This window comes from Larus michahellis, chromosome 1 (genome assembly GCF_964199755.1).
Source record: "Larus michahellis chromosome 1, bLarMic1.1, whole genome shotgun sequence".
Taxonomy (NCBI): Eukaryota; Metazoa; Chordata; class Aves; order Charadriiformes; family Laridae; genus Larus; species Larus michahellis.
In genome coordinates, this window is record NC_133896.1 from 89,390,838 (window position 1) to 89,408,896 (window position 18,059).

General features: G+C 39.0%; 1 protein-coding gene across 12 annotated transcripts in view; it reads left to right on the forward strand.

Annotated features, from left to right (window-relative positions):
• SHISAL1 (shisa like 1) overlaps positions 1-18,059 on the forward strand; it is a 198,603-nt gene that overhangs the window by 163,277 nt on the left and 17,267 nt on the right. For 6 of the 12 annotated variants that reach the window (XM_074590771.1, XM_074590779.1, XM_074590763.1 and 3 more), the window contains 2 exons: positions 4,946-5,269; positions 8,689-9,907. In XM_074590771.1, the coding sequence (XP_074446872.1) occupies positions 4,946-5,269; positions 8,689-8,704 (340 nt within the window). In that variant the 3' untranslated portion in view covers positions 8,705-9,907. Of the gene's footprint in view, positions 1-4,945; positions 5,270-8,688; positions 10,536-18,059 lie in introns of those variants that run through there. The other 6 variants (XM_074590838.1, XM_074590833.1, XM_074590837.1 and 3 more) reach the window with 2 other exon arrangements.

The following is an 18,059-nucleotide window of genomic DNA, read 5'->3' on the forward strand; positions in this document are numbered from 1 at the left end:
AGTCAGCTCTTTGTTTAGATCTAATTTCACACACCACTGAAAAAAATTCTGATGAAACCTATTGTACCGTGGCTGGGGAGAATTATTTAGGACATGGGAATAGCAATGAACGGAAAAAAAAAAAAGGATGATAGTTTTCAGGGAAGATTGATTCAATGTTATTATTTGGTTTATTTCAATATTATTATTTGATTTATTTTTCCCCTTAGCCGTTCTTGTGATCATCAAAACAAATTTCTTGGTTTATAATACAGTTGAGGGAAAAAATTCATGAAGTGACTTGTAACTTCTTTGTCATGGCACAGCTGAAAAAACACGTTTGTCTTATATAGTCACACAATATAACTATAACCCAGTTTATTTACATTTTTCCTTACTATAACAAAAGATTTCTATGTCTTTATAAGTGCAGATTACTGGGCTGTTATATCTTTACGATCATGCAGATTCATCAGTCTATAATATTTTTGAATGTGAACAATTTCTTTAGTGTTAAATATAGAAATACCAATGATGTCTAACAGACAAGAAAATGTATGCCATCCAAAGTATTTTAACATAAAATTTTGTCTAATTAGTTGTTTAAGTATCCTTAAAAATAGTATTCACTTGAATCTGGTATTCATACTCTCAGATTTTCTATTATGCCTATTTTGGTGGATTATCAGCAGTAATACTATCCTAGGCATCCTTAATCTGATACTGGAACAGTGTCATGGCAGTCTGTAACGCATCCATGTTTTTCCTTATCTCTTATTCCAGTTTTTCAGGGTTGGAATGGCTTTTGCACACCACACCACAACATTGCACTGAAAGCAATGTGAGGATACAATAGCACTATATTTATTCATGTACATCATGCCCCCTGCAGAGGTGGCGTTTGCTTAAATATCTCCCAGAAAGTAATCTGTACAAGAAAGGAAAAAAAAAAAAAAAAAAAGAGAAAGGAGAAAGAAAAAAAAAAAAAGAATCAATTCCACTACCAACTGTTGCAAAAAGATATAATTTAGCTGGGAAGACCTCTTAGGTACTACAGTAATAGATTCTACAGGAAAACACTGTATTGGACAAAGGCCTTGAGATAATAGTTTAAATAAAATTGGGGGGGGGGAGGAAATCACATTTAAAGCGTACATGCAAAAACTGCACAGATTTCCTCAGTGTTAGAAGTAGGCATTTGCTAGGATGTAAGCTTGCATTTCCTTGGGGCAATACTTTACTACTGTAAGTAACAGCCCTGTTTAAGGAGAACAGGGAAAGAAACAGTTTCCATGGCCATCTGCCCGCGTTAAACTGCAGCTGTAGAATTCTGCTCAGAATTGTTTTGATGTGTTGGGTTTTTAATCCTGAACTCCCAAATGAATTATTTTTGCTTCGTGTGCTGCACACAAAAAGCAGCAAACTCTTCTAAAAAAAAATACAGCCCGGTCCTAACCTGCTTGTTGTCTGTCTCAAAAAGTTAATGAATTAGAGGGAAGGGATCGCATGGGTAAGAATAATAATAAAAGATCCTGTCTTTTCATTTGTGTATAGGGATGTTAGAGAAATCTAAGCAGGATTCTGTAGATGGAGTAGGACGAGACGGATGGTAAAAGTATTTATTGTTCTCAGAGAGCCCAACTGAAGGCTCCCTGAAGGCAGAGCAAATCTTTCTGTTTACACAGTGGGCTCTGTATCAGGGTTATACCATATATACATGATATTTCTACAAAAGGTGATGTATCTTAAAATAATGAGCTACTCAGCTTTTCTGATAGGTCCATGAATTACCCTGTTTCAGAGAGAAGCTAAAAGGAAATCGTCTTGTAGCTTTTACTCCAGATTCAGCTTTTCTATTTGTGTGCCCGCAGCAGCAGAGGACTGGGCAACATGGCTTTAGAAGTGATTTTAGCATTATGTTGCTAAACCTTGTGATGAACCTAAACAGAAACCTCCAAAATGATGGATTGGGAGGAGCAGGAGCACTAGCAGGGCAGGGCAAGCTTTCCAGCTGGGGAAGGGAAGAGGAGATACAACCACACCAAAACAACTTGCTGTACTTGATTGTCCCTGTGAAGGAACAAACCCCTATAATTTGAATCTCAGTGAATTCGGAATCTGATCACGCTTCATTTTTAATTGAAATGAAACTTCCGCACAAAGTACAGGAAAATCCAACTGCAAGATGAAAATTTTACAATGAAATCATTCAGCTCAATAAAATGAGAGCAAGTCCTGGGAGTTTTTTGATTCCCAGTTCTTTTCTGCGTCTCTGGTCTTACTGTTATTCAGTGTAAGAAAGATTGTTTATTTTCTAATTAAGCATCTTCTTAATTTGTGGAGAAGTTTTAATTTTTACTATAATTAGTAGCCATCAGCAAAATTAATAGTTTCTACCATCTTAATAGTTTGACAAACAGAAAACATCAAAGTATGGAATTTCCCTGTGTGTACAAAACGTACAACTTATTAATTTTGCTGGTGATTTTTCACAAGGCCCTTTTGATAGTGCTGTTGTCCCACTGTCTGTTAATTAAAATAAAGCAGTCTTTCATTTTTGTACTTGTGAGAAACAGATGTTATTTAGAAGGAGCAGATGGATGACTCACATATGGCATGATTAATAAATTGTTGCTTTAAATTGGAGCACTCAAACTAGCTCTAATTTTCCCTAACCAAAATTTTGATGAGTGAAACTAAATACCTAAAATACAAACAAATTCTTTTAAGTTAACTACAGGGAATGTTCCTGCCTCTCACGTTGTTGCTAAAACAAAAATAACATGTTTTCTAGTATTTTCATTCTTACTATGGACCAAATACGGTTCACCTATTTGTAAAATGGACCCTATTGGCATTAGTGATGAAGAAGAACAGGATTTGTTGCAGTGGATTTCATCCTGACTTCTCCAGCCTTCGCTTCCCTTATATTAGCAGAAGAGAGAAGAGTTTACCCCAGTAGGAATAAATCCACTGAAGGTCAAGAGTAGCACTGCTCAGAAGCCTGGATTAACCAGATCCAGTTATACTTTCAAGTGCCCGGACTGCAAAGATTTTAATGCATTACAAAGGTCTACCCACTGTTGTGTGAAGGTAGAAATGCATGTCTAAGCCTTTAGTAGAAGCAAAGACTGTTGAGTTAAGGGTTTTCAGAAGCCCTATATTTTGTCTACTTCAAATACTCCTGGAAATTTACTGAAAAATTTTTAAAAATCCTAGGCTTGCATAATTCTAAATTTACACAGAAAGGGACTCATTAACAGCTCTGACCTTCCTCTTGTTACTTACAGTTATTTGCTGTGGAACCTCATTTAATCTAAGCGTGTTATATCTCTGTAGTGGAAGAATCATTCCCTGGAGAGGAGAATCAGTCTCCTTAAGTGCTGACAGGCAGCAACATAGGAATTAAAATTCCGATTTCTTATCTGATTTCTTGTTTCAAATCCTGCTTTTTTGAAAGTACAAAATGAAAGAGTCATAGAAAAGTTCAAATGGAAGTGAAAGGTCAAAGCAGAGACTTGAAATGTTTTAGGTCCAAGAAGGTTCCGGACCTGCTTTTAAACTGTCAAAATATCTTTCTGGCTTGCTTTTGTAATATGTCTTCTCAGCATTTTTTTTCTCATAGCACTTCTGTTTTGATCAGCGTTCTGCTAAAATACAATTCCCTCAAAGTTTCTCTGGATGCCTGTGAAACAGAACACGGCTGAGTGTGTGTTCAATTTTATTCGTGTAAGTTCAGGTTCACGTAGATGGGGGGTTGCCCACCTATTACTTCGGTAACATTTTTCTGCAAGACTGTCTTCCTAATGTCATTTTTTTACTAGCATCCCTCCTGCCTGCTCTTATTTTTTGCAGTCTCTGGTACACATACTGTCACCTTAGCTCTTAGGTCTAGATTAGCCTCTTCGCTGTGTCCCTAACCATCTCTTTCTTGCCCATTTCTTTCCTTCTCTGTTCTGACTTCATCCTCCCCGCTCACACAGTTTCCAATCCAAACTGCATTTGCACCTGACAGTGATTTTTCTTTTAATAATATTGCATCTCCAGCAGAGCTTTAGCACTTCTTCCCCTTCTTGATCTCCAAATTCTTGACCCGTTATACCTTTTCCTACTTTTTTTCCCCTCCTGTTCTTTTAATATCTTAATCACCTGTCATAGCTTTACAGCTCCGTGCACCATGTCAGCAGATGATAATTTTCATGGCCTTTACCTACACACTATAACTACACTGACATATACATATAAATGTATTACATACTTTCCTTCCTGTGGAATGCATTGTATAATATGACCTTGTCAATGTTCTTCCTTCCGAAATTTATTCTCTGCAAACGAAGGGATCTTTAGCAGTTGCTTTTGAAAGCCTATACTTCTACTAGTGTCTTCTGCATCCAGCAATAATTAATTAATAAACTGAGAGCAAATTCAAGCACATTAAACACCTTTTAAGACAAGTAGTTTATAATGCTTGTCAGCAGTGAACGTTGTCAATAGTATAGACACCCCTCGATCTCAATTATTACAGCATATTTTCATATGGTTAACCCTCGCTCTCATAAATGCCCTGTCACTATCAGTAGGGTGACTCTCTGGAAGTGCGAATTGGCAGAACAAGACATAGGACCCCTCAACCCTGTACTTATCAGTGGTCTCACTTAAAGCATTGAAGCTAATTGTACACCGAATTTGTGTGCTCTTGAAAATACACAGATAAGAGGGAGAAGTAAAAATGTCTGTAAGACAGGGGGCCTTAGTTTTTAACAACCTCTCATGTCACGTATATAGCAGTATTTAGATTGATATAGTAAATAATTTTTAATGGCACATGCTTTAGAACAAAATTTTTGTTTCATCCATCTATATATTATATTCATATAATTAATGAATCAACCTTGATAAACTAACACAATAACCACTGTTGATATATGAGATAATGGTTTTGTTTTCCCTTTTTTTTCTTTTACAGCAACTACAGTGCACTGCTGGGAGTGTGGATCTATGGCTTTTTTGTGGTGATCTTGCTGGTACTGGACCTTTTATATTACTCTTCAATGAACTATGACATTTGCAAATTTTACCTGGCACGGTGGGGAATCCAGGGAAAGTGGATGACACAGGGACAGAGCCGATGGATTAACCCTGCTCAGGGCCCAAGCCAAGTACAGACACAGCCTCAGCCAGAGACACAGCCTCAAACTCAGCCACAGCCTCAAACATCACAGACAGTACATACTTTAAAAGGAGATGCTTTAAGCCCATCCCTGATGTCTTTTCAGAGTACATCTGCCTGGTAAGTAAGTTAAGCCATATTGTGATATATTTTTTGACTCTGTTGTTCTCACCTGTGTTTGAAAGTGCCTGCAAATTCAGGCTGAACGGCATCATTTCTAGCACATAATTCTTTATACCATGAACTGTCTTACGGAATGATTTCTTGCTCTTAAGTCGTCTTTTAATATGGTTCTCAAAGAAATAGGTGCTGCCGTTTTTCAGTGCTAAATAGTTATGTTACTCTGTGGTACAAATAAACTGCAAATCTTTGTTCTACATCAACCATTGTAAAATTAATTTTCATCTCGTGTCAAAGACGAATTGCTACGTATATCTATGTATCTGTTGGTCTGGTTTTAAAAGATTGTATAAATAGCAACACTGAAATATCTTCAATGCGAGATGTCACAAATCCACACTATTTGTGGCTTGAGACACAGAAACAACATAAAAACCAGGTTAGGTTTTTTATACGCAGAGCCAAAAAAACATAGCTTGATCTCATTTGGCAGAATGACACAAGTAGGCTACTGTAAACTTAAATGCTACAAAAAGAAAACACACACACCCTCCCCAAAAAATAAAAAAAAAAAAAACAACAAACAAAACAGACCAAATGGGAAACTTCAGGATACTTCAGGAGCAGGCAGAACATGTGATATAAATAGAAGAAACTAAATACTGACAGCCATGGGTCAAAAAGATATTGAATGATTTGGGACTGTTTTTACTAAAAAAAAAAAAAAAAAAAAAAAAACAGAAACAAAGGAAGAGAACTGAATAAGGTGTCAAGATACCTTGATGTCAAGGTGGGGGCTTTTCTTGACAAGAGAGCATGAAGATCTGGAAGGCAAAAGAGAGGGTGCAGAGTCACCAGCGTATTTTAGAAGTGTTCCAGAGGGCTGAGTGATGAGTTCTGGCAAAATAAAGTGATCTAAGAATGAGCAGGGTGAAAAAGTTCCTGACAGCAGATCCTGAAGCTGTAGAGCATGTGAAGCCACAACGTTGATCTTGGTCCGAAATCTTTGGGTAGCACTGTGTTGCAGATGGGACGGTGATAGGAGTAGTCCTGTTATTTCGTAAGTTGCACTTTAATTTTAAGCGTAAATCTAGAGCAAATAGGGTTGAAATCTGGATCAAATAGGTTTTCGTAATAGAAGAGTTAGTGACAGTTTGACCCAAGGGCAAGGATCAGTGAAAGAGGAGGTCATTTGGCTTAGTAGCTGGTACTGGTTGTGTCCAGTGCAGATCAGAATTAAGGACGGTTCTAGCAGGTCTTGTCCAAACAGAAGAGTCTAAGAGAGTTACTTAAGATAGAGACTCGCTTGTGCTTAGTTTTAAGCGCTCTTCTTTTCATTTCTTCTTCCTCTCCTTTTTTTCTTCTTCTAATTCCTTCAGCTTTTTTGCACATTGATTTGCCAGTCTTCGGTCAGAATTGCCATACAGTTTAAGGCCAACATTTGTAGTATAATAATTATATTGTAGCTGAATACATGTGCCTCTGTGTGTGTATATAAAAATGTAATGACTGCACAAATATATATGTATATATGCATAAAAATATTAGCCTGGTTATAGCACGTGGTAGTTCTGCTGTACCATTACAAATTTAAGGAAACTATTCAATAATTCTCGAAGGCTTCTTGGTCACTTTCCGTTATTGACTTCTGTTGTTCTGTTTCTTTGCTTTTTTTGAAGCGTTAAGCGGGGAATGTATGTTAGGATCAGGTGAGCATATCCCACATGCTCCTTTTCCTGTGTTTGCAGGAGATGAGCATTGATAAGTCACTCCAGTAGCCCTGACCCCTTCCCCAGATAACTGTCTGTCTGTGCTTCCTTCAGTTCCCATAGAATTGTTTCTTTTTTTCCTAATCCTTTCATTGCTCATTGGAAAAAATAAGTAGATGTTTTCTTAGTGAAACCACATTTATCCCTTGTATTTCCTCATGTGAAACACTACAAGTTATGCCATATTTACAAAATTATAACCTGCAACTTTTGAAAGTCACAACCCCTTAACTAAGTGCATAGATGACTCAGTCAGAATTGGCTACATAAAAAATACCAAGAAAAAGGTAGTAGCCACCGGTGGTCACAGGCAAGGTCTTTAGCATGTGAAAGAGGTTTTTGATTAGCCAGCTCCCTCAGAAAATGACAGACTTGTGTACTGCAGCAGTTGCTAAGACAGTGGGGAATAAAAGGAGGTTGCCTAGCTGTTTATGTCTCCATTGGATAATCTGCAGGTTATATTCATGAAAATATGGTAATTTTGCTGTATAGAAATTAAGCTTAGTTTCAGAGCCTGATTCTGCTGCGGTTTATATTTAATGAGCAGCCTCAGTATTGTCTTCTCAAAATGTAATTCAACTATCAGTGAAGAAGTAAAATGGAGTTACTGGATTTATCGTTTCCATCACTGGTTTTAAAATTACGTAATCTATGATGACACCAACCTTTTAGATATGTTGGTAACAGCAGTTTTCTAGTTTATAAAATCAACTTTTTGGTTTGTGTTGGTTTTTTTAATGTGTCCTAAACTTATCCCAGCTTTTCCCTCTGTAGAGGAAATAAGCGTTTTTCTTTAGCACCTCACAAACACACTTATGTACATATATATTGGTGGTATCATACCGTAAGAACAGTTCCTGTTTACAGATGAGCTTTTCAAAAATACAAAATAGATTTTTTTAATCCTGTGAGATACGCATGTATTCCAGGGCATAAAAACTTCAATACTGTTAAAAGCATTTTCCAAAACAGTTTGCAAGTTTTCATGATGACAGATGTTGTTGAAGTTGTTAGCTTCCTGTACTACATTTATCCTAATACAGTTAAAAACCGTGCCTATTCTAAGAAGACACTCCATGATGACAATAGGAAAGTGATTCTTGCACATCAAGAATCTCAGCAGCACCAAAGACTTTAGGTATCCTTATTGCAGAGGACTGACAGTGTAAAAAACTATCCAAAGAAAGATGTCAGGATTAACCTATAGTTTGTAAGGCAGTTTGGGATCTTCCTGGATCAAGAAAAAATATGTAAGTGCTTTTTATTTTATCATTTGTTTTCTTGTTCTAGTTTAAATGCTGTGAATTGGCAATGACTGGAACAGATGTGTCAGAGAGAAAAATCAAGCCAGTCGTAGTATATAGTGGGTAGAATCATGCCCAAAATGTTTAAACATTTTGTTGTAGCAGATCACTTTATTATTTACTTGAGACAAAGAGGACCATGTATAGCCATAATATTATTATAACTAAAGAAGTCTGGAATCCATTATACATGCTGCTGGCGGCTCTGCAGAGGGCTTGCAGTGTTGTGCAAGGACAGGCAGGAAAATCATTAATCTCAGAAACATCGAGCCCAATTTAGAATAATGTTGCTTCATGATGTAGTGTATGGATTTTGCGGCCCAACTAATGTTGATTTCTTCTTTAGTATGGAAACCATCTGAGGGCTGTCGAAAGGCCTGTGTGGTCTGAAGGTCCTGGTGGATGTACTTTCCGCAACCCAAACACCGTCACAGACTGCAAGTGAAGGAACTTACACGGTTGTGGCTTGCTTCACGGTGGTTCCTCCAGGTCATGGCTGAGGTGCATGAGCTGGACCCTTCCATGCTCACTGGCCCATGTAGAAATCTGCAGTCTGGTTAGCCTGGGCAAGCTTTTAACGGCTGGAGATCAAACAGCAACAAGCAGCAGGCGAATGGTAACCACTGCTCAACAAAGTACAAGGCAGGGAGGCGATAAAATGAAATATTGTAAGTTCAGGAATCAAAATCCTGACTACTGAAAAAACTTGTTCTCCCAATCACAGGAATATTGTCAATTAATAATGACTAAAAAAGGTCAGACCGGCAAGGAAGATCACGTAAGGGGAAGTGTGGGCCAGGGCAGCCTGGCAGAGTTTCTCCAGGTTCTCCGTGGCTGTGCTGTGCTCTAGATGTGAGAGGGCAACAGATGAACGTGACCTCTCCGCTTTGCTGTGGTGATGTTAAACTCCTCCCCACCTCCGTCAAGGATGCAAATCACAGGGAATACTGTCTTGAAGTCTAACTTTTGCCTCTCCATTCCCTGCCTTTCTGCACAACAGCACGCAGAGGCAATGTCTGCTCTGTATGTGATCATATATGTTATGCTACGTGACTCATGGTTTCGGAAACCTGCTGGTTGTCCAGAATCGGGAAAAGTATCAGCTCAGCAGGGTAAGCCTGTGCTTATTTCCTTTATGCAGTTGGAATGGGTTAGACAAAGGCAAGTCTATTTTACTTCCCCTGATTAGATGTTGCAATCTGCTTTTGCTGTGAATTCCTCTGGGCCACATTGTCTTTCAGACAACAAATGGAATAGTTTTTAGCCTGCTGCTTTTCACCTGCTACTTGACACCTCTTCAAATGACTACGAAAGCACTTATAAACAAAGAGAGAAAAAGGCCTATAAAAATATTGGCAAAGTTTAGAAGCCAGCAGGTAACTGAGCACATCCACAGCAACCATGCAGAAAACACGGGGAATAAATACTTTGCTGGTGGCTAAAAGGGCTAAGCGAAATACCAAATTGATACCAAGTTTTGAAACAGGATACACACTGTGACTGGAGCGAAATATCCACAGTCGGTAGGTCCTCTGCTGCAATAATTTCTAAGAGCTGCTCATGCAGTCTTGCCTGTGTCACCTACATTGGGACATTGGCACTGACGTGGGTCAGCTGTGCAGTGGGAATGTGGCCAGAGTCCACCGAAAACAATAGGCGCTGGGGTGGCGGGAGGGTTTTGTGCAGAGGCTGCTCTTGATACGAGACATTTACGGTAACAAAGTGAACAAAATCTGCCTCCTTCCATTCTAAGTAAGTAAAGTGTTTTGAAAATAAGAAAGATCTCAAATTTATGTTTGCAAAATAGCTACATTAAACAGGAATACAATGATACGGTTTTAAAGATGCAAAGTTTTGCATCATAGGGAGAAGCATAGTTTTTATTTACAGCCCCTACCTAGATTTTACAATTACACTCAGTCTAACTATGGAAAACCAGGGCACCAATATTTTTTTTTTAAAAAAGATGGAAAGAAATAAAATTGAATACTCGTATGGTGCTTTTATTAAAGAACTGTCTGGGAATTAACGTCATCTGGAGAATCTGTCTGGTAACAGACGTTAGGTGTGTTGGGCAACATCTTCCATTATATGTGTCCTTTATTCCCTTCAAAATATATTGGGTTAGAATAACAGATATCATTGAATATGTTTTCTTCTAAACATTCTTGTCTGTTTGGTAGGACCTGCATAACTGTAAAAATAGAAGTTGCTTAAAAACAAAAGCACAGCTAAGGAAATCACTTCCTTGTCCTAGAAGAGCCAGATGCTGAAGCAGGTTTTGTCTTGCATGTTCCTTCTCCTGCCTGGCCTCCTATTTGATGTCAGGGCGGAAGACCAACAGCACAAACAGACAGTGGGCTTGGAACCAAACACCTCAAAATCTGCAGTCCTCCGAGTCTTGATACTTGCCTCAGTACTATAATCATGCAAATAAATGGGAAGATTAGTTTTGATGTTTATCATTTGCATTTAAATAATTCAAGATACATAAATTACCAAGTGCTTGCTTGCTTTCTTCCTTGTATTTAGAAAGTCACATTTTTGGCATGTGAAGTGAATCCAATATGCAAAGTTTCTGTCCACCTCAATCTGAATATAGGCAATCTTTGTATATTCATAGACACTGCATCTTTTGTTGATACATATGTAATACATATTGTTCATTTCATGCCTTATATTCTCCTTTTCCTTTTGCTCTGTAAATTATAGACCCCATATTGCAACATTTCCCTACATTTTTGTTAGCTGCAGATTCATTGGATATGGGCTGATTGATATTCCCTATTTTGGCCGTGTCTCAGCCTCCCCGTCAAATTGGGACTGTCGCATTCATCAGAAAGTCTTTCTTTTAAATGGACCGTACGGTTGAAGTGATTTAATTTAGATTAAATGTGGTAATGAATTGTCAGAAAATAGAAATTAGAGCAAAGGTGAGTAGTTAAAGGGTTGTCTGAAGACTATTGCTAAATGAACTCTGCACGCTGAGAAATGAAAGCCAGTAAAAATACTGGAAGCCAGTTCTGAACATCTTCCATATTTAAATTTTCTCATATATTTTGAGTAGAATTTTTTGCAGCAAGATCGTTACCTCGTCTACATTACAACGAATCTGGAATAACACTACTGAAGCGGCAGGTAGCATAGAATTTGTGTGAAATCAGAAGACTCCAATTTAGCCCACAGTTGCACTGTACAACGTCACAACACTGTAGCATCACACACAGGAATGAGCATGTGTGCAATACCAAATTTTGCCAACCAATTCCATCTTCTGTGTCACTTAAAAGACTCTGTAGTTACTTTAGTAGTTACAAAACTCCTACCCCTTACATCCTCTTAGGTGCCAGGTGCTCAATTGTAATCGTAATAGCACGTTTTACGCATTTTATACATGCACTGAAAATTAAAATAGCGAGGTCATTCCAAAGGTCCTCACTTAGATTCTGGAGCATCACAGAGAAACTTTGAAACAGCCCCAGCCGCTTTGCCAGTACAGCTGAGCGCAACAGCTGAGCTTCATACCCACATACGCTCACGCAGTCTGGCCATTTCTCTCAATATGGTGGCCATCAAAGGTGGCCAGCTGGGCTGATTTCGCCTTCACATTTGCATTTACAAAGCTAAGTCAGGAGCTCACAATCGCTCCTGATTTAGATTTGGAAATGCAAATGTAACTGAAAAACCAACCTGGTTGTCTCTGACATGCTTGTAAGAGTAGCTGGATCTAGACTAGCAAAGGCAAAGGTACGAAGCAGTGAGTAGCTCACGCGCCTGGTATTGAATTATGCAATCTCGGCTGTTTTAAAGCTTTGACTGGCAGGGACCAAAACTTCTATTACGTTGATAAAATTCAGCTGATTGCTTTTAGTTTTTCAGAGACTAAATAAGGCATCTGGGCAAACAAATGACAGGGAGAATATATTGCAAGTGGTAGAAGAAATAAAAGGGGGAGGTGTTAAGGAGCTGAAGTTAATAATGTAAACAGGCAAGCTTTCCTGTGTTTATGCAAAGTTGCAACGGGATTTCTATGTAGGAGATTTAGCGTAACTCAGAGTTCTGAACTGAAAGAAAGCACTTTTCAAAAAAAGAACAAAAAAAAAGAGAAAGAAAAGGATGGCCAGAATACTGTCCATCTTAAGTAGACTATGCCCCAGAGAACTACTGAAAAGACCTGCAAAACAACTATCTATGTACACTCGGTGCTTTTAACAGAAATGAGAATGAAGAAGAAGAAAAAAAGTAAGAGTCTCTGAAATAAAATCCCATTGCTTTCAGTGTCTTGGAAAATCAACTCCCAACGTATATTTTGGATGTCAAGAAACAGATCAATCCCTAACTCAAGGAGGTACAAGCAGGTAGTAGAGAGGAAGATCGGGTACAGACCAATTTATTCTCAGAGTTATTATTAAACAAAAAGCCGTGTACAATGAATAATCCTTTTATGGGGTTGCAGAAGGTCTTTTAGAGTATGCTAAAATTTCTACATGAAATAATGGCATGCTATGGAATACCAGACAGTAATGAAATCATCAAAAGCTTATGTGATAATGCTGAACGCATGACCATAAATGGTAACAATGTCAGACAATTATTTGCAGTGAGAGCTGAGGTCAAGGATCTACCACATCATTACTTTTATTGTCACTGTTCCCTGATTAGATCATGACGAAGACAACCGCAGCAAGCAATTAGGCATTTCATCAGGAAAGTGATAAAACATGTTTGTATGACCTTGGTTTTATAATGATGTTTCACTGCACAGTTCAAGAAAAGGCCAGCAATTAGACACGGTCAATTTGTTCATCATTATGAAGATACCAGATGTACGGCTGTTTAAGTCTCAAAAGCGAAATAGATCAAAAAGCGTTGAAATTTGAGAAACATTAGAGTCATTTTACTGTTTGTTAAGTCGTGAGAGAATGCTGATGTCAATCAGCAAACAATTTTCAAGAACTTAAAAAGTTTTGGAGAAGTTACATGATCAATACTGTCATAAATACATATACACAGATATCTACAACCATAATTGTGAAGAAAACCTATTCCCTGCAGAAAAAAAATATGCCTCTGAAAAGACTTTGAAATCCACTATAAAAAGTTTCTTGGAAATCGGAAATGCTAAAGAGATAAAACCAGTTCAAGACTTCAAATGGCAGGAATATGACAAATGTCACTGGAACGCAATTAGAAATGCTGCTAATCTTAGTCCCATATTAGGTGATAACGTGATCCCAAAACAGAACAAGTGAGACACATTGCTTTAAACATCATAGAAATTTGTTTAATCAGCACAACTATGTAGCCTCCACGGAGCAGGATCAAAGGAGTAAGTGGTGGAAACTGGGCACCCATCATAAAATACAGGAGGGTAAAAATTAACTGTAAAAAGTGGTTGTGTGTGAAATAAATAAGCTACCTCACTTTACTTCCCAATAGGGTAATCTGTTTCCTGGAGTTTGTATCTATTGGTAACCTTTACTTAGGCTCCAAGGAATCGCGGAAGTGGAATGATTGTGGAGACATAACCATTTACAGCCAGTGTTAAACGCAGCGATGCAAAGGTGTTTGCGCAGCGGTTCATGCGGTCACCTGGCAGAACAAAGACTGCTGGGCTCAAATCACAAAGTCCGGCTACAGTTTTTCTTTCCGACGGACCGATGCTCTGGTACATAGTTGAGTAGGTTGTGCACAAAGGAGCCTTCACAGTTACGGGGATTGTGTGCATTAACTAGTTAATCATATCTCTGAGCTGAATTTCACATTAGAGCAATTCCTTGCTGTCATTAAAATGATGCTGCTCTGAGAGCTGACACACGCTACACAGGCTGCCTTCTTTCTGTTGAAAATCATTACTATCATGTAGCAGCATGTGGAAAAGTAATTGCAGTGAGCTTCATCAAAAATTACAGTAAATTAATTAAACAGTCATTAACTATATTCTACGTTGATTAGTGATACAGATTTTAATCAGTCACGCAGACGAGGGAGGCAAGTTATTTTCTATTGCATTCCCAGCTTCTCATCTCTGAGAAGTGATGAGTCATAGGGAGCTGCTGAGCCCAGCACCTTTTATCATTCTTGTGCTAACAGCTCATCTCCAGCACAGTTTCACCTAAAAAGTTCTAAAGGAACTGTGATTGGAAAGCAGCCAGAGTTCACCCTTTTTGATCACCTAAAACCTCCCAAACTTCTCTTATGCTGCTGAAGTTGACAACCAAAATCAACTAGTAAAACACCTGCTTAATTTGCATTTTAAGACATTTTAAAGAAAATTGCATGAGGGGCTTGGAGTTGACTTTTTATTTTTTTAAGTATTCACTGAAGCCTCTCAGAGTTCACAACAAAAAATGTCATCCCAATTAAAGAGAGACCCACTGTTCGCATGAACAACTAAAAGAAGACAAAATGGATGCATTTTTGCGGATGTGTTAAAAATACAACCTAATTGTGATGCTATCGGAAAAAAAAAAATAAACTTGATTCGGCATTTGCCAACTCGTGCTCAGATTGACTCTTACTGTCTTTTCCCTGGGAATACATAAAGCAAAAGGAAAAATACCTGAAGCAGTCGGACAACCATGCTTAAGAAAGTCCACAAGATGATGCTGGCTGTAAGGGGTAGGTTTTGTAGGAGACAAGTGAGATAACAGAAGAAAGTGCTCGTTTAGCACCAGTGACAAGAGCAATCCAGATCTTCCCATTTTAGAATTATAGAATCATAGAATTGCCTAGGTTGGAAGGGACCTTTAAGATGATTGAGTCCAGCCATCAGCCTAATGCTGACGAAACCACCTCTAAATTGTGTCCCTAAAATTTTAAGTCCTAATCTCCCAGTGTTTGTTAGACTAATAAATATCACCTGTGAGGGCAATCTCTGCCTCATTTTATTTTTTTCCTTTATTCGATTTATATTGATGCAAACATGGTCTAGAATGTTTAAAAAACAAAATTAGTAAAAATTAGCTAGGGGATTGGCTGGCATTTCATTATCTTTCTTAAAGGCAGTTCTCATGACCACTGGCTAGAGCAGTTAGCACTGCTGCTATGTACTATAAAAGTAAATGAGTTCTTAATGGGCTGTGGTGTATTTATCCACACAGTGCTTATGTGAGCTAGTCAAGTTTTGTTACTTCCATTTGACAGATGAAAGAGAAAAACCTGTCTCATTACCGAGGGCCACGCTGAAAGTGTTTGACAATATTTCCATTATTGTAATTGGTGTAAAATTTTGTAAATTTTGCAATACCGTAAGAGCAAGAAATTGTCCCCCATCCCCAGTCTCACATTGCAGTTTCCAGAGGATCATGCATCCTTCATATCTAGGAGGCCAGTAATCCTGGGACCGTGGAGGCATGTAGAAGTCTGTAGGTTTGGGCTCCAACAGTCGCAGGTTCAACCTGCTGTACGGACAAACATGTGTGAACACCGTTGTTCTAGTTGAGTTTTGCACCTTATCTGACATACTATGAGGAGACCACATTGGAAGCACATGAGTAGAGTCGCTTGCACAGTGCAGCATGTAATCTAGTGCTTCAGCGAGGTTCTAGTAGACTGTCTAAGAGAAGATGAAGAGGTCATTAAAGGTTTCACAAACTTATGACACTGCATCCAGTTTCTCTGTAGGACTCTCCTGTAGTTCTATAAAAATCTGAAAATGCATTACGAAGATCAAATATACAACAGGCTGTAATTTAGCTCTTAAAGACTGATTATACCACGCTCTGCGTTGGTATCTGACACACCTACGTGGGCAACAAAGTTCCTGCCTCACAAAACTAGGATTTTATGTTATGTAGTAGAAACATGGACATAAGTTCCAGGTAACGGCACAAGTCACTCTCTATTGTTCTGTTACAGAGATAGTTGAAACATCCAGTAATGCAATAGCTAACTACCCACCATCAGTTTCCTATACAGTATGATGGATAAGCAAGCTAACGAAATTCTTGAGTATATGAAAAGGAGATGCCAATTAGAAGTCAGGACCTGTTATCGCACTGGCAGTGGTGAGACTGCTAGAGGGAAACATCACCTTCACTGGGGCCTGTATCAGAAAAAATTGTAACGGCAGATGGGGAAAGCATTCAGAAAGAGCTGCAGAGCTTATCTGACTTTTGGAAGGGCTGTCAAACTGTGAGAAGTTTAAGAAGCTCAAGGCTAAAAGAATTAAAAGGCAATTTGATCCCAGTCTGTAAATTCTTCATGGCAAGGAGATTTCGGACAATAGAGGACTGCAGCAAACAAAGACAGAAAAAGATCCAATACCTGGAAGATCAAATTATACAAATCTTGACTGGCGATAAAGAGCAGGATTAACCTCAGTCAATTTAGCAATCTAAAAATCGAGCATCTACTAGTTATTTAGGCATCCTCACTAATACGTTGAAAGAGGCATTTCCAGAGGGCTATTTATCCCACCTCTCTTAGGATGGATTGAATAACTTGGAAGCTTCTCTTCATTGATTTTTTAACACCATGCTGGAAGATGAGCTTATACAAGTCACTAACATTTAACCAGCTAAAGTCTGACAGTGGGATTCATCTACCTAAGCGTGCATTTCTTTTCAAAGTGGGCAATTCACCAAGGAAATGTCTTGAGATGCAGCAGAATACCCCTTACTTGCAATTTTAAAACTGGCAAGGGGGCTCATGGAATATAAACAAGAGTCACTGCATGGGAAGCTAGATCTGCAGAGGAGGCCAAACTGAGAACCCTAAGGAGAATGGCTCTTTAAAATCTGAGTTATTTGGGGAATATGTGAAGCTGTGTTCCCCAAAGACTCGCACCAACATCAGTTTTCACAGAATCATAGGACCATTATGGTTAGAAGAGACCTTTAAGATCATCAAGTCCAACCACTAACCTAGCACTGCCAAGTCCACCAGTAAATTATGTCCCTAAGTGCCACATCTACACGTCTTTTAAATATCTTCAGGGATGGTGAAGAAATTTTTCCTAATATCCAGTCTAAACCTCCCCTGGCGCAACTTGAGGACATTTCCTCTTCTCCTATTGCTTGCTATTTGGGAGAAGAGACTGATTCCCACCTCCTTTCAGGTAGCTGTAGAGAGCGATAAGGTCTCCCCTCAGCCTCCTTTTCTCCAGGCTAAACAACCCCAGTTCCCTCAGCTGCTCCTCATAAGACTTGTGCTCCAGACCCCTCACCAGCTTCATTGCCCTTCTCTGGACCCGCTCCAGCACCTCAATGGCCTTGTTGTAGTGAGGGGTCCTAAACTGAACACAGCATTCGAGGTGTGTCCTCACCAGTGCCGAGTACAGCAGGACAATCACTTCCCTAGTCCTGCTGGCCACACTATTTATGATACAGGCCAGGATGCTTGTTGGCATTCTTGGCCACCTGGGCACACTGCTGGCTCACATTTAGTCTGCTGTTGACCAACACCCCCGGGTCCTTTTCTACTGGGCAGCTTTCCAGCCACTCTTCCCCAGGCCTGTAGCATTTAATGGTGGTGTTGTGATCCAAGCATTACATTTTCCTAGCATCATGTTCTCGTCAGATTTACAGAGCAGTCAGAAAATACAGGCCAACAGCTGCACATCAAAAATCACACAATGCTTTTTCCAATTGTTTCATCCTCTACCATTAGGGAACACAGGGGACAAACATGTGGCCTTCTTCATCCCCACCTCTTCCAATAAACGCCTGATTATGCAGCTGCTGCATAATAGCTGCTGATGCCAGTGGGACTGCG